This window comes from Otolemur garnettii, unplaced genomic scaffold (assembly GCF_000181295.1).
Source record: "Otolemur garnettii isolate 467f Iridium unplaced genomic scaffold, OtoGar3 scaffold00011, whole genome shotgun sequence".
NCBI classification, from domain to species: domain Eukaryota; kingdom Metazoa; phylum Chordata; class Mammalia; order Primates; family Galagidae; genus Otolemur; species Otolemur garnettii.
In genome coordinates, this window is record NW_003852406.1 from 36,248,293 (window position 1) to 36,272,191 (window position 23,899).

General features: G+C 46.4%; 2 protein-coding genes across 2 annotated transcripts; both read left to right on the forward strand.

Annotated features, from left to right (window-relative positions):
- Positions 1-738: 738 nt before the first annotated feature.
- NMB (neuromedin B) lies at positions 739-3,938 on the forward strand. Its single transcript, XM_023510043.1, is given in 4 exon segments — positions 739-895; positions 1,483-1,655; positions 3,311-3,425; positions 3,856-3,938. Coding segments are annotated over 4 exon segments (528 nt in total).
- Positions 3,939-4,123: 185 nt separating this feature from the next.
- On the forward strand, positions 4,124-21,035 carry WDR73 (WD repeat domain 73). Its single transcript, XM_003784699.3, has 8 exons — positions 4,124-4,218; positions 4,743-4,810; positions 5,110-5,198; positions 7,586-7,674; positions 8,252-8,316; positions 18,227-18,391; positions 18,697-19,062; positions 20,293-21,035. Exons 1-8 carry the CDS (start codon positions 4,178-4,180, stop codon positions 20,526-20,528), a joined length of 1,119 nt encoding a protein of 372 aa, XP_003784747.1. The 5' UTR covers positions 4,124-4,177; the 3' UTR covers positions 20,529-21,035.
- Positions 21,036-23,899: the final 2,864 nt, after the last annotated feature.

Here is a 23,899-nt window from a genome sequence, read left to right on the forward strand (position 1 = left end):
GAGCTATGATCACACCACTACATATACTCTTAGCCTGGGTGACAGAGCAAGACTGTCTCAAAAAAAAAAAAAAATTGAAATTAGTTGCACGTGAGGTTCAACTAAGTCATGCAACTGGTATATGGACTCCTGGTTCAGTGCTTTTTCCACTCCCTGACTCAGAGATCTCCTTGCCCCTAGGCCAGGCCCTTAAGCAGGGTGCCCACTCCTCAGCGGTAGTTCCCTGTCCCATCCTGAGAACCTGCTGTGCATCAGAACCTTTACAGAGAGCCTGATCTGTGTGCTGCTGTGAGAGGCGAATAGGGCTTCCCCAGGGAGGCGGACGGGAATTAATTTACAGAGTCTTCTGCTGTCAGGCACTTGTCAGGGCCCTGTAATCATGTCAGTATAGCACGGTCCAGGGGTCCTCTCCCCGACTTTACCCTCACAAAGAGGCTGAGAGGTTGAAGTAACTACTTGGGGGCTGAAAGCTGGCGGGAGTGGAAAGAGAGGGCCCGGGGAAGTGGCCAGCCCGTGCGGGGTCCAGAGACCCAGGCGGCGACGCCCACACTCGGGTGTGGGCGCGGGCGCAGGGGCCTCTGAGGGTGGCGCCCTGAGGTAGCCCTTGAGAGCCCCTGGCGGCGGGTCCTCACTGTCATGGGGCGGGCTCTGGCTCCTGGAGAGGCCCCGCCCCGGGGCGCTGGTTTAAAGCCCGGAAGGCGGCGGGAGGCTTCGCAGGCTTGGAGCGCTGGAGCAGCCATGGCCTGGCAGGCTGCCGGCGCTCAGCAGCTTGGCGGTCTACTACTTGTCGCCCTGCTTGCTGCCGGCGTTGCCCCGCTCAGCGAGGCTCTCCCAGAGCCCTGTAGCCAGGCCGGCAAGATCCGATTGCACCCGCGGGGCAACCTCTGGGCCACCGGTAAGGCTTTGGGGACCCGGGCAAACTCCCTTCACCTTGCCCAGACCCCATTTTCCTTCTCAACCCTCTGACCGCTCCTCTGTCACAGACATTAGTGTGCGAGTAGGTGAGGACCCTGGAGTCATTTAATTTAGTAGATGGGAACTTGTAAGACTCGGGCAGATCAATGATTTCGTTAAGATTACTCAGCCAGTTTGAGGCACAGCTGGGCTAGAGCTAATATGATTGCCAGCTAGTACCTCTTCCCTTTGCCGATGCACCTCTAGTGTGTCTTCTCTGCACCCCCCACCTCCAGGCACGTCTTCTCCACTTGTTCCTTCCCCTTCCCGACAGACCTGTGCCGAGCAGACCACACGCTAGCAGTTTCTTCCAGGTCCCGGACCATCCCGCCTTCCTTCCAGCTGTACCATCCTCTTCACCCTCCACCTGTTTATGAACAGCTGAGGTAGCATGCTTAGCTGCTACCCTGATGTCTCTGTCATATCTACCTGCTGTGAAAACTGAAATGTAGGAGAGATGGAGAACTTTCCCACTGGAGTAGGATTCTCACTCCCTGACTTCTTTGTCCCCGGGTACCTCCTTTTTAGGTCACTTCATGGGCAAGAAAAGTCTGGAACCCTCTAGCCTACTCCCATTGGGGACAGCTCCCCATACTTCCTTGAGGGACCAGAGACCACAGCTGAGTTACAGTCTGCTCAGGATCTTCCTGCTAAAGAAAGCTCTGGGCATGAGCCTCAGTGGCCCAGCACCCTACACCCAGGTGAGCCAGGCCTCCACCTCATAATAGCAGGTTTCAGCCAGGGCCGCCCCTGGACCCATCATGGGAGGAACTGCCACCCAACATTGGGTTTAGGATGTGACCATCCAACCAGGACATGATGGTGAAGACTCCAGAAAGCCAAGGCTCCAGGCTGTCCCTATGTTGCAGGGCTCAAAGGGGGGAACTTTTAAGAAAGGAAGCTGACCATCCCAGCAGACCCCATGGAGCCAGAATTAGGGGAAGAAGTTCCTCAGGTCTTGGACTAGGATTGTCCAGCCATTTTCTCGTGGCAGGATCTTCCTACCCTAGACTACTGTCACTCTAGCTGTGCCCTGCTGCATTAACCAAAGCCACCCTTGCTAAGCCTGTGTGTGCTTCTGGCCAGGCTGGGACCCTGACGCCCAGAGACGGAAAGAGAAGTCACTTGGCAGCCAAGACACAGCACACACCTTGTTCACCTTGACCACTGCGCTTTTCATGTTCTCATCTGCTTTGGTGCCAGTGGCAGCATTTCATCAATTCCAGCACTCCTGACATTCTGGCGTGGGTAGTACTTTGTTGTGGGGGCTGTTCTGTGCATTGTAGGATGTTTAGTAGCATCCCTAGACTCTACCCACTAGATGCCACTGGCACCTTCCCTCCCTCTGACCCCCAAGTTGTGCTAACTAAAAATGCCTCCATATATCACCAGATGTCCCCTGGGGGAAAAGGCCCCAAATCACTCTTGGTTATAAACCACTATGGGGGTTCAAGGCCTCAAAGCTGGATCCAAACTTGCCTTTAATGTCTAGCCTAGTTTAGGAGCTGCTGCTTCATTCTCTGCTCCTAGTGCTGTCCCCAACTGGGTACTACCCTCCCTGGCACTGTAGCTGTGTACGGAAGGCAGTGTGATATGGTAAGAGTGTAGGATCTGGCAACAACATGCTGAGTTTATAACCTAGCTACTTAGTAGCTATGGGACCTTAGAAATGTCACTTAGCCTGTCTAAGCCTCATCTTCCTTGTCCATAAAATGAAGATAATAGGCCATCTTCCATTAAATGTGATCATATATGTCCCATGCTCAGCATGCCTGGCACATAGAATGCCCTTAATACACAGAATCCTTACCAGTCTGTCCCTGGCAGCACCTGCTGCTGACTCACCTTTGTACTCCACTGTGTCTAGCATATAGTGTGGACATTTTGAAAAAGGGAAGGACGTTCCTTACATCCCTGAGGGACTGAGATGTAAGGGCCAGGTGCTTGGGTTGGGCTGAAGGGAGATGTCACCTCTAGGCCTGAAACATGCAGACCAACCAAGAGAATCTCAGAGGAAGCAGCCCCCAGTCCTGGGGGTGGGGCTTCGGAGTGAGGTCTGAGGCAGAGCTGGGGCTGGGAGAGTGAGGACACTAACTCCAACCCAGCATCAGGCACTGTACTTGGATTGACTTCCACGATCTTAACTGTCATGACTGCACTGTGAGATTGGGGCAGTATTCTAGGAACACTACTGCCTCACCCTTCCCAGGCCTTTCTGGGGTGCTAGGGGGCCTGCTTCAGGCCCTCACAGCCTGTCTCTGCCCACCTCTGCAGATGCCTAGCAGTTAGGAATAAAAAAGGACCCCTATCATTTGCCCTCCCACCACAGGTAAATTCTGTTTTCTCTTCAGTACAGGACGCTGCTGATGCAAATACTGCAGAAGTGACGGCAATACTGGGGCAGACACGATAACATTGTGCCCACCCACGGAAGGTGGTGAATATGACCCTGGTGGTGGCCCCATCTGGATGTAAATCCCCAGCTCAAATCACTGTTACTCTATTACTATGATTTCTGGCTGGGTTGCTGGGAATATCACTGATGCAGATGCACAGTGTTGCCGCTGTATTTCTTGATTTCCTGTTGTGAATAAAACATAAAACTATCTAGTCTTCTCCTTCCAGCCACGTTTGAAAGGGATGGGAGGGAAAGGGAGATGTAGGGCAGGGCGTTCAGTGAGACGGGGCTAGCTTCAAGAAGCTCAGAACTCTCCATCTCTGGAACCAGCCTGGGTTTGGCTCTGGACTTCTCCCTCGGTGGCTGCTGTGTGCCTGGTCCCGTGCCAGGTGCCGGGTTCTACCCTCGCCTCTGCCACCTACTGGCACAGGCAGGTGTTTCATCTGCTTCCTCCCCAGGGAAAGGGGTCGCCCATGCTGCACTCCCGGGTGGTGTTCCCCTAGTCGGCGCTGCGTCCCAGCGAGTACAGGCCACACATGGAGACAGAGCCAGGTTTATCGGAGATTCGAACTTTACCGAGCTCTAAGCTGGCCTTAGAGCACTGACTGCCCCTCTCTAGGCTTCATGAGCCTGGTCTTTACACGGGCGACCATTTGGTCCCTCAAGCTCCCCTTGGGGCAGACACCGGGAAGCGGGGCTCTCCACTCACCGAGACTTGCTTGCCGAGAAGCGCGCAGCCGCGCTCACAGCTCGGCTCCGCCCCCAACGGAGGCCGCGCTGTGAAGCCCCAAAGGCGGAAGTGGGTTCCCGGAAGCGACGGTTACCATGGAGCCATCGGAGGACTGGCTGGTGGAATCCTTGCGCTTGTAAATCGGGTGGGGCTGGGAGACCGGGTCTGGGCCTGAAGCTGCTGCCGCGGGCGGATGGGTGCGGGTGGAGGCACGGGCGGAATTGCGGCGTAGACTGGTCTCGGCGCGGGCTGAGGATTCTGCCTGGGCCTCGGCGGGGACAGCTGGAATGGCTCCTGCCTGCGCGCGCAACTTGTGCAAGGAGCTAGTAAGAGCGGCGCTTGTGGAAGGTAGTAACATAAGCGACCAGTTACTTTGCGCCAGCTTCTGAGTAGGGCACTGAATGCAGATACTCATATAGATTCCTCACATCAACCTTGGGAAATCTGGGCACCCTGGGAGCTCCACAGGTGAGGTACCAGCCTCAGGGAGATGCCGTGACTGACCCGGCCCTAGACACAGGGTAAAATGGGAACACTCTTAGTGCGGCCTCCACCGGACCAGAACCTGTGCTGAGCACCGCACGCGCGGCTGCCATCTCGGAGTTTTTCGGCGTTTGTAAAGTGCTGTGCACCTTGTGATTTTGCGTCCCTGTCCCACAGGTATCAGGATTTCTTTGCATTTGACCTCTCAGGAGCCACTCGAGTCCTCGAATGGATTGATGACAAAGGTGATGTGCCCTGCCTGGCCCTAGAGGAGAGGGAATCCCACTCCTCAGCCCCGGCTTCAGAGCTTTGGTCTAGGGACCCATCCACTCTTCTCTGGGCTTCTTGGTCACTTGTAGCAATTTGATGCCCTGTTAGCTCTTAAATTCCTTTTACTAAATCTTTCAACCGTTATACAAGGCTGCACATCATTGGGGAAGGAATTTAGCCTTGCTTTGGGGGATTTGATTGGAGTTTATAGACTCAGCCATGGTCTTTAATCTTTCCAGCAATTTGTCACAGCTACTTCTGCCTCTTTTTCCAGGAGTCTTTGTGGCTGGCTATGAAAGCCTAAGAAAAAATGAGATTCTTCATCTGATACTACCTCTCAGGCTTTCTGTAAAAGAAAACCAGGTACCTTGAAATATAAATGCTCAGTATATGTGTCACCTTTTGTTGGGGAGCTCTTATCTCCAGGTATTGTCCTGGATACTCGAAAGAGAGAGGGACAAGCACAGGGTCTGCCCTTATAGTTTGATGGAGGAAGGCACATGTGCATAGAGATTAATACTATAGTATGCCCTGTGGTTTGCAGAGGGCTACTTGAGGAAGAAGTCAGTTTTGCTTTATCAAAAATCTATTTATTGGAGTTATTTACGGTACAAGTTAGTTGAAGCCCATAGAATGTTGAGGTCATCTATGTAGTGAATGTGTACTGTACAAGGAATAAGAGAAGATAGCCAAGGACAGACCCTCAGGGGACAGTTTAGAGGATGGACCAGGAAGATGAATTCATAAGGAATACTAAGAACGGTCTTTGACATGAAAGGAGTTTCAGAAAAGGTCAGCATTTCAGAAGCCAAGAGAATGTATCAAGAAGGAAAGAATTGGTAGCTACTTAATGTTGCCTCCTTCAGATGAGGATTGTAGAGTTCATTCACTGGAGTGGCAGTTGGAAAGCTTTTGGTGACCAATATTTTTGTGAATGGTGGTCAACCCAAAGACTGAAAAGGAAGAGAAAGTGGAATCAGGAAATAGAGGGAGGGAAGAAGCTAGAGCAGTAACTAGTAGGAAACATAGATTTAAGGAATGCTGTCCTAAACACGTAGGCTTTAGCAGAGTTACAAGCTGTGGGGAAGTAGGCCCTGAAGGAGGAGAGGATGAAAATTCAGGATTGAGGGTCTAACACAGGGAATCCACTTCTCCCTGTAAAGCTGGAGAATGAGTATAGATCAGGAGTCCATGGGATAGCATTACTCGTAAGAAAACAAGGGAGGGGTGAGGCATATAGGAAAAGAGCCTTAGAGGGCAATGTTGAGGCAGGAATTTGAGCTTTTATTCCTGAGTTTTCGGCTTTTTGGAGGCAACTTTGTTGCCCCCGGTGGTGCATAGCTCACAGCAACCTCAAACTCCTGGGTTCAAGAGATCCTCTTGCCTCAGCCTCTTGAGTAGCTGAGATATGGGAACTTGCCTCAAAGCTTCCCTACTTTTTCTATTTTAGTAGAGACAGGGTTTCACTCTTGTTCAGGCTAGTTTTGAACTCCTGAGCTCAAGTGATCCACCCACCTCAGCCTGCTGGAGGCTAGGATTACAGGTGTGAGGCACCGTGCCTGGCCTGTTCTGGAATTTCTAAAATTCTTTAATTAAATAAGAAACACAGTTATTTTAGAGGTGACCATGTTATGGAGTTGAGTCGAAGGTTTAGAAGAAGTGGCTAGATAAGAACATAAAAAGCCCAGAGGAGGCTGGGGCCTAAAGGATCCATATGTGGCCCAGTGTTTCTTAAAGTAGCCATAGGACCACCTATATCAGAGCCATTAGGAGTGCTGCCTAAATTGTATATTCCTGGGCCCTCTTCAGACCTACTGAATTAGAATCTCAAGAGGTAAGGCCTGAAAAAACAAGTTTGTACTCATAAAACATAGAATCTAGGGAAGCTATAGGGCAGCCTGCCCTTTATTGCTTTGTAGGGAATTTGTGGGGAAATTACCTACCTAGTGCTCTTGATCCCCTCCATTCTACTACTCAGGCTTGAGCCAGAGCTCACCCAGACTGAACCTTGGAGAGAGATGTGAATTACTCCCCCCTCACCACTGGCTTTTCCTTTTGTCTCTTAGGGCCCTCTGCTTTTCCTCTGCCTCCAGTTCTTTACGCAGAGATAGTAGAGTTGAGTGGCTAAGAGCATAGACTTTAGCTGGAACACACTTAGGTTCAGATTCACAACTTAATACCTGTGTGACCTTAGAAAAGTGGCTTAAGATCTGTGTACCTTAGTTTTGTCATTTATAGAATAGTGATAATTGTAAAACCTATGTTGCAGAGTGATTATAAGAATTAAATGTGATAAACTTCTGATCAATGCCTGACAGAGTGAATACTAATAAGTGGCTGTTGTTACATTTTTATTGCTAGTGGAACCCACCTGGCTTCCACTGGGAGAATGGGGGGAGAAATGAGTGATAGATCCCTGTTTTCTTGGGTGAAGCTATAAGCTTCTGTGACTCCTGTCTTCTTAAGGCCTGAAGTACAAGTTTTGTACTGTAGGACAAAGGGGTTGGTGAAAGGCTGAGAGAAAGGTTTTGGACGTGCAGGGGAAGAAAGGAAGCTGTGTATATAGATAGCTGAGATCACCATTTCCAAATAGCAACATGACAAGGCCTGCAGGGAGAAGTATCTATCACCAGCTGAACAACTTCTGTGGGCCCCTGTCAGGCCAAGATCTGACCTCCTTACCTAGAGTCCATCTGAAATGTTTGTGTGAAGAGCAGCTCTCTCTGACTGATTACCCCTCTTTATTGTAGGGCTTATTCCCAGAAAGAGATTTCAGAGTGTGCCATGGAGGATTTTCAGACAGGTCTGTCTTTGATCTGAAGCACATACCAGACTCCAGGTATGGTGAATTCTGTGATCTAGGCCTTCCATTCGGGATGGGATGGCTGGAAATGCCCAGAGGTGTCCTGCCTCTTTATCCCCACTCTTAGCACAGGGTGAGGAGTACACATGTGCACATGCATATACAGATTTAGAATACAAAGACACTTGCTGTGGCTTCACAGTCCCCCATAGCCCTTTTGACTAAAGTATCCAACAGGTCACTGGAGTTGTTCCAGACAATAGATGTAAGAGTGTCAGATGCTCTTAATTTCTGTGAGAGCTGATGGTGGGTAGCTAGGTGTTAATAGCTCAGTTGGAAGAGGCTGAGAGTCTCAGGGTCAGAGCTTTGTGTTCAGGCTGCACGCTAGCATCCTCTCTAGGTGACCATCATGACACATAGAAGAAGACTGAGCTCAGTCCCATGACTCTGAAGAGTGTGTCTGCCCCTCATTTGTTAATTACTGGTGGCTGGTCTTGATGATCTTCCTGCAGTAAGATTTCCCTGGTATGGGGAGTGGAGTCTCAAGCTGAGTGGGCTGGAAAGGGGAAGGGCCAAAGTGTCTGAATTAAGATTTTTTGTCTCTCCTGAATAGCTTGCTGGTGACCAGTGGCCTTCCAGGTTGTTATCTGCAAGTGTGGCAGGTCATGGAGGACAGTGGTGAGTAAATTTGATGTGGTGGGGGTTAAAATTGTAGGAGTATATGACTAACATACCCTCTTCCCCTAATCTGAGCCAGTTAAAAAGTAGATTCAGAGCCAGATGGGAATCAAAATATATAGTATTTACTTGGATTAACAACCACAGCATGGCATATAAATCCCAAATAAAGTTTTGAAATGTTGCCAAAGGGGTCTGGCTGCCTATCACTGCCCAGCCAATACATGGAGAAAGGGATAGGTCCATCAATCTTTATTGTCATAAGACCAGCAATTCTGGAGAATAGTGAGAGTAGCCTCTCCAAGACTGTTTGGCTTTAGTTACAAACACAGCAGTTTTTATATAAAGTTAGAATAAAAGACATCTAGTAAATTACAAGTTAATCCAAAACTTAATTTACAGCAACATCAAAGTAATCTTCACTCTAACAATGGAGCGCTATCTTTTTCCTCCTGGTGCTGTTACTCTCTAGGATTGTTTGCTCAATTCCTCAAGATATACATCTTTGGGGCAGTGCCTCTAGCTCAAAGGAGTAGGGTGCTGGCCCCATATGCCAGAGGTGGCGGGTTCAAACCCAGCCCTGGCCAAAAACTGCAAAAAAAAAAAAAAAAAGATATACATCGTTATGGCCCTGGGTCTGGGAGTTGATGCCATCAAGGAAAAAGAATGTTGCTTAAGCAGGGTGGAGGTCGGGTCATTTTGATTTTAAATCATTCCTACTTTATCCTAACCAACTCTATTTTCCTATTGCTCTTCATTGACGCTATTATCTACTGTTGGAGTTGAGTTCATCCAGAGAACTCTAGGCTTCTCCCATCGGCAGAGGCAGAGCTAGAGCTGCTCAGGTGAGCTTACTTGAAGGAGGAAGCTGTAGCCATGAGGTCATCTCTTCTTGCAGGCATGCTAGACCCAGCGAAGGAAAATAGTAAGCAAGAGGCTAGGCTGGCTAGTCTCCCACTCAGAGAAGTCATTTTGGTTCTCAACATGAAGGGAGAGAGAAGCAAGAAGTGTTAATCCTGTTCCTTCTGGGAGTGGAAGGGCATTCCCCATGGGGAAGAGTGTTCCCTCTAGCAGTGGGTATGTGGGTCTCCTGTCAGGCAGGCACCAGAGCAGCCCTCTGGCCTGATCCAGCCCCTTCCATTCCTCCTTCAGTTAGAGCATTGTTGGCTAGGATGAAGGGAGCCTCAGAGGCACAGGCAACTACTCTTGGAACTTTCCTTTCGGTTGTATGATCCTCTGCCCTCAGTCCCCAGGCGGCCTCACTTGGAAGCTTCCCAGAAATTGCCTGGCAGCTTCACTGCTGCAGAAAGGGAGTTCTTACTTTATCTTCTGTTTTATTTTGAGACAGCAACTTGAAACTCTGGAACTCAAGTGATTCTCTTGCCTCAGGCTTCCAAGTACCTGGGACTATAGGCACCCACCCAAGCCCTGACTATTTTTAGAGACAGGGTCTCACTCTGGCTCAGGCTGGTCTCGAACCTGTGAGCTTAGGCAGTCCACCTGCCTTGGCCTTCTATAGTGCTAGGATTACAGGCATGAGCCACTGTACCCAGCCTCGAGTTCTCATTTGCTTTCCGAGGTCACTGTGGGCTTTCCTTGTTGTTTTCCTTGTCATTTGTCCTGTGCTATGGCATACCTGTGCTATGGTAGTTTATATTTTGTATAATTTTATCGAGGTATGTTTTACATATCATATAATCCACCCATTTAAAGTTACAATTCAGTCACTTTTTAGTAAATTTAACAAGTTGTGCAGCCATCAGTTTTGTTTTTTGTTTTTTGTTTTTTTTTTTTTTGAGACAGAGTCTCATTATGTCCCACTCGGTAGAGTGCTATGGCGTCTTAGCTCACAGCAACCTCAGACTCTTGGGCTTACGGGATTCTCTTGCCTCAGCCTCCCAAGTATTTGGGACTACAGGTACCCGCCACAATACCTGGCTATTTTTTTGTTGCAATTGTTTAGCTGGCCTGGTTTGGGTTCGAACCCTCGATCCTAGATGTATGTGGCTGGTGCTGTAACCACTGTGCTGTGGGCACCGAGCCTATAATCAGTTTTGGTACATTTCATCATCTTGATAAGATCCATCATGCCATTTATTTTTTATTTTTATTTTTTTTAGCCAGAGTCTTACTGTGTCGCGGCATCATAGCTCACAGCAACTTTAAACTCTTGGGTTTAAGTGATTCTCTTGCCTCAGCCTCTGAAGTAGCTGGGACTACAGGCAGCCGCCACAACAGCTGGCTATTTTTGTTGTTGCAGTTGTCGTTGTTTAGCTGACCCAGCCTATGTTCAAATCCACCAGCCTGGGTGTATATGGCTGGTGCCCTATCCACTGAGCTACGGATGCCCAGCCTAACTCTTTTTACCTACTGTACTGCTTACAGAGGTCCTCAAACTTTTTAAATAGGGGGTCAGTTCATCGTCCCTCAGACCAATGAAAGGCCAGACTGCGGGCCCCAGGACGAGTTGGCTGTTAAGCAGGCCAGGCAGTGGCAGCAGCAGCAAAAACACCCGGCGGGCCAGATAAATGTCCTTGGCCGGGCGCACGTGGCCTGCGGGCTGTACTTTGAGGACACCTGGTGAGGTCCCTCCATGCCATAGCATGTGTCTGTAGTTCCTTTTATGACTGAATAGCATACCATCCTGTGGATATAACATTCTGTCTATACACTCACCAATTTGATGGAGCCACCTTTTAGCTATTATTAATAATGTTGCTAAGAAATTAATGTACAAATCTTTGTGTGGACATGTTTTCATTTCTCAGTAGACACTGAGGAATGAAATTACTAGGTCATATGGTTAATTTATGTTTGATTTTTAGGAAACTTTCCCCAAATGGCTTCATTTATATCCCTGCCAGCATGCAGGGGCATCTAACCTGTGGCCTTCAGGCCATATGTAGATTATGTGAGGACGTTTTTGCTTACCAGTGGGGACAGAGATCACGAAAATTATGCATGGACCTCTTCTCTTCTTTTTTGCTTGTCAGCTTTCATGTTTGTGTATTTAACATGTAGTCCAAGACAACATATCTTCTTCTATTGTGCAGCAGAAGTTAAAAATGGTTGGACATCCCTGAGGGTTCTCAGTTTTCCATCTCCTCACCAAGAGCTGTCAGTGGTGTTTTGCTTTGTTTTTGAGGCAGAGTCTCAAGCTGTCACCCTGGGTAGGGTGCCATGGCATCATAGCTCACATTAACCTCCAACTCTTGGGCTCAAGCAATCCTCTCGCCTCAGTTTTTCTGTTTTTAGTAGAGACGGAGTCTTGCTTTTTGCTCAGGCTGGTCTCAAACCCGTGAGCTCAAGCTGTCCACCTGACTTAGCCTCCCAGAGTGCTGGGATTCCAGGTGTGAGCCACCGCGCCCAGCTGTGTCAGTGGTTTTTATTAAAGCCAATCTGATGGATGTGAAAATGTGTGTCATTGTAGCTTTCATTTGCATTTCCCCAATGATTTTTTTTTCTTTTTCTTTTCTTTTCTTTTTTTTTTTTTTTTTTGAAACAGAGTCTCATTTTATCGCCCTCAGTAGAGTGCTGTGCCATCACAACTCACAGCAACCTTCAACTCCTGGGCTTAGGCAATTTTCTTGCCTCAGCCTCCTGAGTAGCTGGGACCCAGTGATTTTTTTCTTAAGAAGATGGGCTCTTGTTCTTGCTCAGGCTGTTCTCAAACTCCTAAGCTCAAGTGATCCTCCCACCTTGGCCTCTCAGAGTGCTAGGATTACAGGTGTGTGCCACCATGGCTAGCTCATTTCCCTAATGATTAAAAATGTTGAGCATCTTTTCATGTGCTTATTAATTATTTGTATATATGCTGAAATGTATATTAAGATCTTTTGCCCATTTTTTGGTTTGGTTGTTTGTCTTTATTGAGATGTCTATTGTGGGTACAAGTTCCTTATTAAATACATGTTTTGCTAATATTTTTTTACCAGTCTGTTTTTTGTCTCTCATCTTCTTACTGGTATCCTTTGATGCATAAAACTTTTAAATTTTGCTGAGGTCCAGTTTTTTAATTTTGGGCAGTTTTTTTTGGGGGGGGCTACGGCTGGGTTTGAACCCGCCTCTTCTAGTATATGGGGCTGGCGCCCTACTCCCTTGAGCCACAGGCACTGCCCTTTTTCTTTTCTTTTTGAAGTCTCATGGCTCACAGCAATCTCAAACTCTTGGGCTTAAGCAATTCTCTTGCCTCAGCACCTTGAGTAGCTGGAACTATAGGCACCTGCTACAAACCCAGCTATTTTTAGAGACGAGGTCTTGCCCTTGCTCAGGCTGGTCTGAGCTCAGGCCGTCCACCTGCCTTGGCCTCCCAACATGCTAGGATTACAGGCGTGGAGCCACCATGCCTGGCCAACTCATTGATTTTCTCCTATTTTTTCCCCAAAAGTTTTAATTGTTTTAGTTCTAGCATTTGAGTCTGTGATTCAGTTTAAGTTAGTTTTTGTGCATGGGGATATGCAGTTGTCACAGAACTATTTATGGAAAAGCTTGTCCTTTTCTTCATTGGTTTGCCTTGGTGCCTATGCTGAAAATTGACCATAAATATAAGGATTTATTTCTGGACTCTTCTTTCTGCTCCACTGATCTGCATATTTATCCTTGTGCCAGTAACTTGTAGTTGTTTTTAAAAATTTGTCCAAAAACAGACTGAGTGGGGCAGCAATGGTTTAAAGGTCAGAGGTGGAAGAATCTTAAGAAAGAACCATTTGGGGTTCCTTTGATCCCTGTAGGTACCTGGTGTCATGTAGAACCTGTAGCTTCAGGCCTAGAGGAGCTAATGGTACAAGGATGTTTTCTATGATGCTCATTGGAGTGTAGAAAGTCAGATGGAGTCATCTGCTTTTACATAATAGTACAGAACACCCCAGAGCTAAGGAGAAACTGGCCAGCTATTTTCCTAGAGGCCTAAAAGTATAACATTATGTTGGTGAATTTCCCAAGGTCCACGAATTAACCCACAGGGTCTCAGAAACCTGATTTTGTCAACATATCCATAACAAATTGAATCTATTTATGGGGAAAGACATACTTACTAGACCCCCAAGACAGCAGTATAAACTAGAATGCAATTTTGTTAGTTTATAATGAAAAAAATAAGTATCACTAAAAGTGGAATATTCTAAGTTCTTAGGACTTATCTTTGCCCACAGAGGATCTAGCCTAATCAACAACTGCATGGTCAATGTGACCGGAACAAGGGGAATCATCTCAGAGGTTTCCAAATTACTTTTCTGTAAGAAATCTTCGTGAAATAGCATGAAACTTGTGAAGGCTTTGCTAGCAAAGCCCACATCTTGGACTACGCCTGAGACCTCTTCTCTCAGCTCAGGGGCTATAGAAACCACTGAGCTGGATGACTAGTGTCTAAGGGTCTCAGCTGAATCTCATTTGCTGCTTCTACTTGGAACTTAAATGTTCAGTTTGTTGGTACTACTACTTTTGTCCTAGTGTTTTCTTTGGCTCTGTGGCTGACTAATCCCCTCTCAAGGACACCACTTTCCTTTAGATATGTTATCATATTTGCTCAATATTACAAGTCTGGAAGCTGTTAGAGTGTGAGGTTGGTATGCAAGTGAGAAAGCTTTCTCAGGCAGAGTTTAGGATAGAAAGAAGCACAAAGTTTATTTACTACTTTGAAGAAAAGGAGGCCATAGCTCCAGAAATGAGAAATAAGACAGGTGTTGGCCCTGCTACTGCAGCCCAATTAACAGAAGACAGCTGAGAAGCTGTTGAGTTTGTCCTTTTCTCTTGTAGCAGGTTGATAACAGGAATTGGTTTCTTCTTTCTTCTTGGCCATAGATTGACAGTGGGAGACACCTGGTGTCATCTCTCCTTGAGGATGTAGGGGAGGCTGTACCCTGCTTGTCAAGCCTATTTCAATAAACTCAAAAAGCTTTTTACAGGCAGTGAATTTCTGGTGACAGTCTATCAGATAGTCTGTCCTTTCCTCCCCTTTCCCTAGACTCTTTTTCCCTTTGGAATGTGAATTGACCAGCTCTGGCAAATGTTCATGAGGATTTATTCCTTCTTTTGTCTGTTCAGCTTCTTTTTCTTTTTTTTGAAACAGTCTCATTTTGTCACCCTCAGTGTGTGGTGTCAGCACCTCACAGCAATCTCAAGCTCAGCCTGCCAAGTAGCTGAGACTATAGGTGCTTGCCACAACACCTGGCTATTTTTGTTGTTGTTGTTTGGCAGGCCTGGGCCGGGTTTGATTGAACCTGCCAGCCACGGTGTATGTGGCTAGCGCCCTAGCTGCTGAGCTACAGGCTCTGAGCCTGATCAGCTTCTTTTAATTGCTAGGTAAATGTCTCTGGAGGAGATATACTTATGTCACTAACCTTAGAGGCAGGGTTCATGCTACTCTAATTGGCTGCCAGTTAGAAATTTGTTTTTCCTTATTAGCAGATGCCATCTGACCCCTTAAGGTACCTGCCTATGCTCTGACCCAATTCTGTGTTGGTTTAATTTTTAGAGATAACCTTCTTTCTTTTACTTCCAAGCTCGTGAAGGTGTCTTGCTATGCTTTTGCTTTGATTTTGTAGTAATTTGGGGTTGGCTTGGTGGATTTGGTATGAATTTCTTAGAGGAGAGCATTTTGTCAGTGACAAAGAAGGAAAAGAACTGATTTCTACAGTGATTACAGAGCAGCTCTCCAGTGGGGGGGCCCTCAAGGCTTGTTTTCCATGGAATCTTTGAAATAGGTCTTTGACATTGTTCTTCTTCCTCCCATCAGGGAACAAATCACACCTGAGAATCATCCCCTGGCTCAGAGCAGCAGCCCTAGGGGAATCTGTTCAGAGTCTATGGAGGAAAGAAGGATACAGCCTAGAAGGGTCAGGCAGGCCCTGCTGGGGCTGCTTCAAGTGCTACCTGCCTGACAGTCCTTGGAGACAAACTCTGATCCTAAGGCTCAGCTGTTGTATCTGTTCTGAACCTTTGCAGTTCCTGTGATGGAATAATAAAGTCCCAAGTCTGGACTAAATGCACTGAGTCCTCAGGGCTTTGAGAACAGCACTCAGGGTCCTCTGTGTTCCAGCCCAGCTGGACCCATCTCTATGCGCTTCTTATGTGGGAAATGTCTCAGAGGAACTTGTGCCACACGCTTGATGAGTGTCCTTTTCTCATCTTTCCCTTCTTTATTCTTTACAATTGAAAAAATACAAAAAAAAAAAGGGCATGAAGAGGATATTTTTGGTAAAATGGGAGCTAACTCAGTAGTATGGTGAGATCCTCTAGCAAGAGTTGACAGACTTCAACTGTCTGGCACAATTAACCAGACAGAACCCAGTAGCTGAGCAAAAACCCAAGGCACATGCAGATTTGGTGATTATACTTCCCACCCATTGTATAAGGTCTGGCTGACATTTTGGGGGAGTGCAAAAAGGTTAATATATGGGGTGGTGCCTGTGGCTCAAGGAGTAGGGCGCTGGCCCCATATACAAGGGATGGTGGGTTCAAGCCTGGCCCTGGCCAAAACTGCAAAAAAAAAAAAACACCGTTTTAACATATGAAAAATGATAGGTTGGGCCTATAATTCTAGCACTCTGGGAGGCCTCAATGGGTGGATCATGAGAACTCAGGAGAGACCAGCCTCAGTGAGACCTGGTTTCTATTAAAAATAGAAAAATTAGCCAGTGTTTTGGCAGGAGCCTATAGTCCCAGCTGCTTGGGAGGCTGAGGCAGAAGGATCACTTAAGCCTAGGAGTTTGAGGTTGCTGTGATTTAGGCTGACACAATGGCATTCTACCCAAAGCAATGGAGTGAGACTCTTGTCTTTTTAAAAAAAAAAAAAAGAAAGAAAGAAAAGAAAGAAAAAAGACCAGGGAGGATGGTTCATACCTGTCATCCTAGCACTCTGGGAAGCCAAGGCTAGGGGTAGGGAGGATCACTTGATCTCAGAAGTTAAAGACTAGCCAGAGCAACATTGTCTCTACTAAAAATAGCCAGGTATTGTGGCGGGCACCTGTACTCCCAGATACTCAGGAAGCTGAGGCAAGAGGATCGCTTGAGCCTGAGTTTGTGGTTGCTATGAGCTATGTCGCCAGGGTACTTTAACAGAGTGAGGCTCTGTCTTAAAAAAAAAAAAATTATAATGATAGGTATTTTGTAGAAATTTACTTAAGTGGCATGTATATGTTAGTGTCTGTTTGATTTTATATTTCCTATAAACATCTCCATTCATTAATACACAGTACAGCAAAACTGAATTGGGTTCTTTGTCTTACGCTTGTATTACTTGAAATACATCTTAAATTATGGAAAGACAAAAAGAATTGAACAAATACATACATCTCCATTTTCTCATTTTTTTGAGACAGAGTCTTACTTTGTCACCCTCAGTAAAGTGTCATGTCATCACAGCTTATGGTAACTTCAAACTCTTGGGCTCAAGTGATTCTCTTGCCTCAGCCTCCCAAGTAGCGGGGACTACAGGTGCCTATTTTTAGAGATGAGGTCTTGCTCTGGCTCAGGCTGCTCGAACTCATGAGATCAGGCAATCCACTTGCCTTTATCTCCCAGAGTGCTAGGGTTACAGGCGTGAGCCACCTCACCTGGTCCATTTCCATTTTCTTTAGAGAATATGGAAACCAAATAATGACTTCCCCCTTGGAGCAATAAAATGAAAAATGGAAAATATGAATTTCACTTTAAGTAGTTTGTATAGCAAACAGCTTGCTCTGAACTATTATGAGTGGCATCCACTAAGCTACTTAGAGAAGCTGCAAATGTAGAAAACAGAGATGAGAACCTGCCTGCTAATCCAGGGGGCTGAGACAAACAAAACTGAAAGTTGACTTTATTCAAGGCCAAATATATCCTTGTTCCTCAGTGTATGAAAGATGTTGATATATTTTAAGACAACAATATGTGCAATGTAATCTTTAGTTGCTAAGCTTTAGCAGATTGTAGGAGGTCGCTGAACATGGTTGGTTTGTTTTTTTTTTTTTTTGAGACAGAGTCTCACTATGTTGCCCTCGGTAGAGTACGTGGCATCAGAGCTCACAGCAACCTCTAACTCTTGGGCTCAAGTGATTCTCTTGCCTCAGCCTCCCAAGTAGCTGGGACTACAGGTACCCGCCACAACACCCGGCTATTTTTATTGTTGTAGTAGTTGTTGTTTGGCAGGCCCTGGCCGGGTTTGAACCTGCCAGCCCCGGTGTATGTGGCTAGCGCCCTAGTTGCTGAGCTATAGGTGCCAAGCCAATTGAACGTGTTTTTGAAGAAATAATATTAGTTAATGAACTCTGTACCTGTTATTTTTCACTGAAGGTGTAAGTGACATTAACAGGGTGTTCATTTATTTTCTTTCCTTTTGTTTGTTCTCCACAAAACTATAAAAAGCCAGATTGCTTTTGAGGGTTTGAGATGACTGCTATGATTCATTATTTTCCATTTGCAAAACAGTTCACAAAACAAATAATAAAGAAATGTTAAGTGCTTCTGATAGTTTCAAAAATATAAACATAACCAAGAGTGTTTCTCAACATTCTTGGCAACTGGCAGCTCCTTGACTTTCTAAATGTATAGGGGAAGACAACTGATAGGGCTCCACTGTATAATGTTTTAAACCTGCACTAACATTCTGGATTTTTTTTTTTTTTTGAGACAAGAGTTTCACCTTGTTGCCTTTGATAGAGTGCTGTCACATCGTAGCTCACAGCACCTCAAACACTTAGGCTCAAGTGATTGTCTTGTCTCAGCCTCCGAAGGTAGCTGGGACTACAGGTGCCTGCCACAACGCCCGGCTATTTTTCAGAGATGAAGTCTTGCTCTGGTTCAGGTTGGTCTCAAACCTGTGAGCTCAGGCAAACCACCCACCTCAGCCTCCCGGAATGCTAGGATTACAGGCATGAGCCACCTTGCTTGGCCTCAACATTCTGGATTTTGGCCTCTTCCCCCTTTTCCACAGATGTCATTAAAGCTGTTGGCACCATTCCTGTACATGAGAAAGAGGAAAATCTCTGGCCTAGAGTAGCCATCTTCTCTTCAGTGACACCTGGAGTCCTCCATGGGGTGAGGCTCAGCAGTCTGCAGATTGTGGATCTGGAATCCCAGAAGACCACATACACCTCAGGTACTGCAGCATTTCATCCCATACTGGCTCCTTCAGCTAGCACTTGCCTCCCGGCCCAAATCTACCACATGAAAACTTAGTTTAACTCTCTGTGCCAGATGCTGGGGAAACACAGTGAATAAGAGGTAAACCCTGGCCTCAAAGAGCTCCTGTTCTGGGGTGGGGAAAGGCAGTCCCAGGAGCCAGCACCCACCAGCTGAGTAGACAATAACAAGATGGGTGGGAAGGTGAAATGTGATTCATCCTGCTTGGAACTGGTGGGAAGGGACTTGGGACCAGCAGCTTTTCTCCTTTGCCCTCCTTAGGTGTCAGTGACAGTGAAGAGCTCAGTAGCCTGCAGGTCCTAAGCGCAGACACCTTCGCCTTCTGCTGCACCTCAGGCCGGCTGGGGCTTGTAGACATCCGCCAGAAGTGGGCACCACTGGAGAACTGTAGCCTCAGCTCTCAGTCAGGTGGAGAAAGATGGTGTGCAAAAGTTGGGGGCAGGGGCCTGGGCCCTGGGCCTAGCATTGCCAGCCTCAGCTCAGATGGGCAGCTCCGCCTCTTTGACTCCCGGGTTCTCTGCCATCCTGTGAGCTCAGTCCACTGCCCAGTGTCCACACCTAGTCCCAACCCAGAGCTGCTGCAAGTGACATGGGCCCCAGGCTTGGACAACTGTTTGGCCATATCAGGTACTGCTGTGCAGGATTTTCTGCTATTTGATCTCTGTTTTTCAGGGGACTACTGGGTGCTTACAAAGGAGCCTGCAGCCCCCTAACAAATCTGGCTCCAGAAGTTAAAGTTGCCCTTCACTCTGTCTGTTCGACTTTCACAGGATAGCAGCTGGCCTTTTCTAGCCTAGCAGGGTTTCAGGTCTGAGGTCAGTTGAAAGACCTGCAGATAGTAAGATGCTGGGATAGCCATGGGGCTGTCTCAGGTGGTGACAGGATCTTAGCCTACTGGCTTTTCAAATTGTAGCAAGCCAGCTAAGTTAGTGGGCTTCTGGATCTGGTCCAGTGGGATCTACTTGCCTGGGGGTATTTAATTAGGGCATCTAAAAGCCAATGGAGAGGGTCCGTTGAAAGGAAGAGAGATCGGAAGAAGTGTTGAAAAAGCAAGAAAGGAGAATTGGAAGTGCTGGGATCCAGGCTTGGGTTGAGGGATTGATTCTTTAGTAACAGGAAGAGAACAAGATGGGATGAATGTGTATAGCTAGATTGTGTGAGGAACATGAGCCCCTCCAAGGGCTTCTGTTGCCCCCATCTGCTGAGAGGGACTCAGAGGTGGGACTAGAATTTGAGGTACTTGAAAAGTCTTGAAAAAGACTCTTAAGCTTCAGTTTTCTGTGGAATATAATAACAGTACCTATTTCATAGAGTTGAGAGGATTAAAAGGTGTCATCCATGTCAAGGATTAGCTTTGGGCCTTACGCATATTAGGGGTACAACAGATGTTTGTGGTTACATGCCACAGGGACTTATCAGCTACCAACATTAAGGCAGATGTTACATGCCCTCCAAATGGCCTTTAAGTATTTTGATTCTTTGTCCTCTAGCTTGTTTTGGTATTATAGAACAAATTATAAAAAGTATTTTAGGGCTGGGTACAGTGGCTCACATCTCTAATCCTGGCACTTTGGGAGGCAAAGGTGAGAGGACCATCCAGGCATTTAAGATCATCCTGAACCACATGGTAAGACCCCATCTCTACAAAAAATAGAAAAATTAGTGGGGTATGGTGGCATGTGTCTGTGGCCCTAGCTACTTGGGAAGGTGAGGATCACTTGAGCTCAGGAGATTGCTGTGAGCTGTGATGATGCCACTGCACTTTACCCAGGGTAAGAGTTAGACCCTGTCTCAAAAAAAAAAAAAAACTGTTTAGGGATTCAGTATCAATCCTGTCTTTTCTGTGTTCTTCCTCAGGTTTTGATGGGACAGTCCAGATCTATGATGTAACGTCTTGGAATGGAATAGGGAGGCAAATAGAGCCTCTCTTCACTCATAGAGGTCATATCTTCCTAGATGGAAATGGGATGGACACTGCCCCACTGGTCACCACCCACACCTGGCATCCCTGCAAACCAAGGACTGTGTTATCAGCAGCAAGTGATGCTTCTCTTCATGTGTGGGACTGGGTGGACCTTCATGCCTCCCAGTGACACCAGCAGCATCTTTCTGTCTAGGCCTCTAGGAAGAAGAGGAGCTACTGTGGTGGCAGAGGAATTGATGTAGGACTCAACTGACCACAATTCCTTGTTGTCAGCTGTGTGGCCTTTGGCAGGTCAACCAGCCTCTCTTAGCCCCAGTTTCCATTATTTATAAAATCAGGATAGTGACAGCTACCTTGCAGGGTTGTTGGGAATGTTAGAAGGAATGCATGGCATAGTAAATTATTTGGTAGACACTATTAGATCTGGGAGCCCCATTTCCCCTAAGTGTAAGATGGCAGTGCTTTGTCCCTGTATTCTTCACTGTATCATAGTGAGAATCAGAAGAGCTAATGAATGCAAACATGTTTCTGTGGACTTTTCTACAGAATAAAAAAATGCATAAGGACCAGTAAACATGAAAAATGACAACCCCAGTAGCAATAAAGGAAATAGCAATTAAAACAACATTATTCCATTTTTACTTTCCTAACTGCCAAATGTGACAAGTATTGCTTTGAGGCCAGGCACAGTGACTCAGGCCTGTAATCCCAGCATTTTGGGAGGCCAAAGTGGGAGGATCACTTGAGTCTAAGAGTTCAAGATAAGCCTAGGCAATATAGTGAGACCCCCTTCTCTACAAAACATTTTTTTTAAAAAGCAAAACAAACATTTATTTGAAAGCTGATACAAGTTACAGGATATGAGGGACATTTCCTTTTGGGATCCCATAGCAAATATTAGTACACTCAAATCCTCATTAAATATAATTTCTCACTATAGCTTTAGCTATACCGTGGTGGGCACCTGTAGTCCTAGTTACTTTAGAGGATGAGGCAGGAGAATCCCTGGAACACTGAAGTTTGAGGTTGCTGTGAGCTATGATGCCATGGCACAGACTAAGACTCCCATCTCTCTCTCACAAACACACACAAAGAATCACCTAGGGTGGTGCCTGTGACTCAGTGAGTAGGACGCTGGTCTCACATACTGAGGATGGCGGGTTTGAACCCAGTCCCGGCCAAACTGCAACAAAAAAATAGGCAGGCGTTGTGGTGGGTGCCTGTAGTCCCAGCTACTTGGGAGGCTGAGGCAAGAGAATCGCTTAAGGCCAGGAGTTGGAGGTTGCTGTGAGCTGTGATGCCATGGCACTCTACCCAGAATGATGGTTTGAGGCTCTGTCTCACAAAAAAATAAATAACAAGAAAAAAGCAAAAGAAACAACAGGACTCCACTTCTGGAGTTTCTGACTCAGTAGGAGTATTAGGGTTCAGTGTGAGAAGTGATCTCACACACATGCATACATAGATTTGGTACCAGCATCCTTGCTTTCCTAGCTCTGGGAGCTGGTCAATCTCCATCAGGCTGTTGGCTTCACCCCTGGGGCTAGAGCCTGAGGCCCAGGGGGCAGACAGCTGGGAAGTACAGATGGAGGTAGAGTGTGGCAAGCAAGGACCAACTCTCTCTAGTCTTAAAGCAGCACTCTTCATGGAACACAGGAAAGGGGACTCCTTGGCTATAAAGCAGAGCAGAGCCTCAAGATGGTCTTTGTGAGCCATTCTGGACTACTGGTTCAATGCAGAGTCAGTCAATATTTGAGGACAGGAAATAAACAGTGGCCTACTCCACTTGGAGGCATAGGAGGAAGTGAATTCTGGGGAATTCAATTTCACTCCTGCCAAATTGCCAGTGGTAAAGCCACCACAGTTTTGAGGTGGAGCCCAAGAATTTGCATTTCTAATGTATACTCAGGTGAGGCTGATGCTGCCATCGGGGCCTGGGAGGATGTTTCTTGTGCCTGTCTCAAAAATTTCACATCTATGTAGCCTCTGCCACTGTATGCCAGTTGTACCCCCAAATTTAGTGACAACTACAAATTATCCCTCACCCCTAAATTTCCAAAATGCTTGTAAAATCTGTATGTTCCACAAGAAGAAACTTCTGGGGTTCTCAACAATTTTAGGAATATGCCCCAGAAAATCCCTAAAGAGAGAAAAGATGATCAGTTGTTCATGTTGACGTCAGCAAGGGATCCATCCAGCTCAGGTGCAGGCAGGAAGGGAGAAGGCTCAGTGACAAATAAATGAGAGAAACTTCAGCAACTGTTCTGACCTCACAAAAATTCAAGGTAAAATAAGAAAAAGATTAAGCAACAATTTGGAGAAGATCAAAGAAGCAAGAAATCCAGCAACAGAAGTCTACCGTGACCACACACCTAAGTCACATTCTCCAGCCCCTCCAATTATAGGGCTGCCATTTTGATCACACTAAGTTGGTCAGAAATCTGGGTAGAGGAAGAAGAGTACTATTTATTGGATCTCCTAAAATTCTAACAAAATGACTGGGCCCACCAGGGAGAGGAGCTCATGTTAACTATGATCAGAAACCCTCTTAACATTTGGGGTTTTCTGTGCTCACGTTTTCTGTTAATTTGGTTAAGTGATAATGAATCATAGTTAAAATTCAGATAGACATTTAGAGGTTAAAATCATAACACTCATAATTCCATTATATCTTTTTTCAAGGTAACAAACATAAGATTTAAACTCAGGGGAACAGGCTTTCCTGGGTGTTACCTGTTTCTCTGTTCTTGTTCCAACTCCTGTCTTTTTAGCACCACAGAATGAGCCCAAATGTTAAGTGCCTGGGTTTCTTTCCAGCCTTTGTCTGAGAGTTACAGGGATGACTCTATTGGTGGAATACAAGCTTCTACTAATTTCCTGCTGGACAGGAAGTTTTCTGAATCTCCTTGAAATCCTGGAGATTGATACTCCAGATCTCTTCACCTCTCTGCACCCTGGTGACCCCATCTGGCTGGAGAACTGGAAGGTCCTCAGGAAAAAGCAAGGAAGGACATGAAGTTATGTAGTTAATGACTCCCTCCTTTTACTCCTTTGAGGAATTGAAGACAGTGTGCTCACTGATTTAATAATAATGATGATGATAATGAAAACTAATATTTGCTGACTGCTAACAATGTGTCGGAATCCTCATTTCAGCCCAGTGAGGTGGATACCATCACAATGTCCATTTCATAGATGAGAAAATAGAAGCTCAGGGTGTTCAACCAACTTTCCCAAGAACAGACAAGTCTTTAAGTGGCAGACTGCTATAAATAATATAGGGTGAGTTCTTATTTATGGGGTACTCTTTTTTATAGACAGAGTCTGGCACTGTCACCCTGAATAGAGTGACATGGCATCATCATAGCTCACTGCAACCTCAAACTCCTGGGCTCAAGCAATCCTCCTGCCTCAGCCTCCCAAGGAGCTGGAATTGTAGGTGCCTGTCATGATGCCGGCTAGTTTTTTGTATTAATTTGTTTTTTATATATTAAGATGGGGTCTTGCTCTGTTGCCCAGGCTAAAATGCAGTGGTATCAT

Excerpts from the sequence above, each read along its gene's own strand:
- WDR73 (XM_003784699.3), top strand. The coding sequence starts at position 4,178 with ATGGAGCCATCGGAGGACTGGCTGGTGGAATCCTTGCGCTT. Across the intron at positions 8,317-18,226 it reads GCAGGTCATGGAGGACAGTG|ATGTCATTAAAGCTGTTGGC; the intron begins GTGAGTAAATTT and ends CCTTTTCCACAG. Across the intron at positions 19,063-20,292 it reads CAACTGTTTGGCCATATCAG|GTTTTGATGGGACAGTCCAG; the intron begins GTACTGCTGTGC and ends GTTCTTCCTCAG.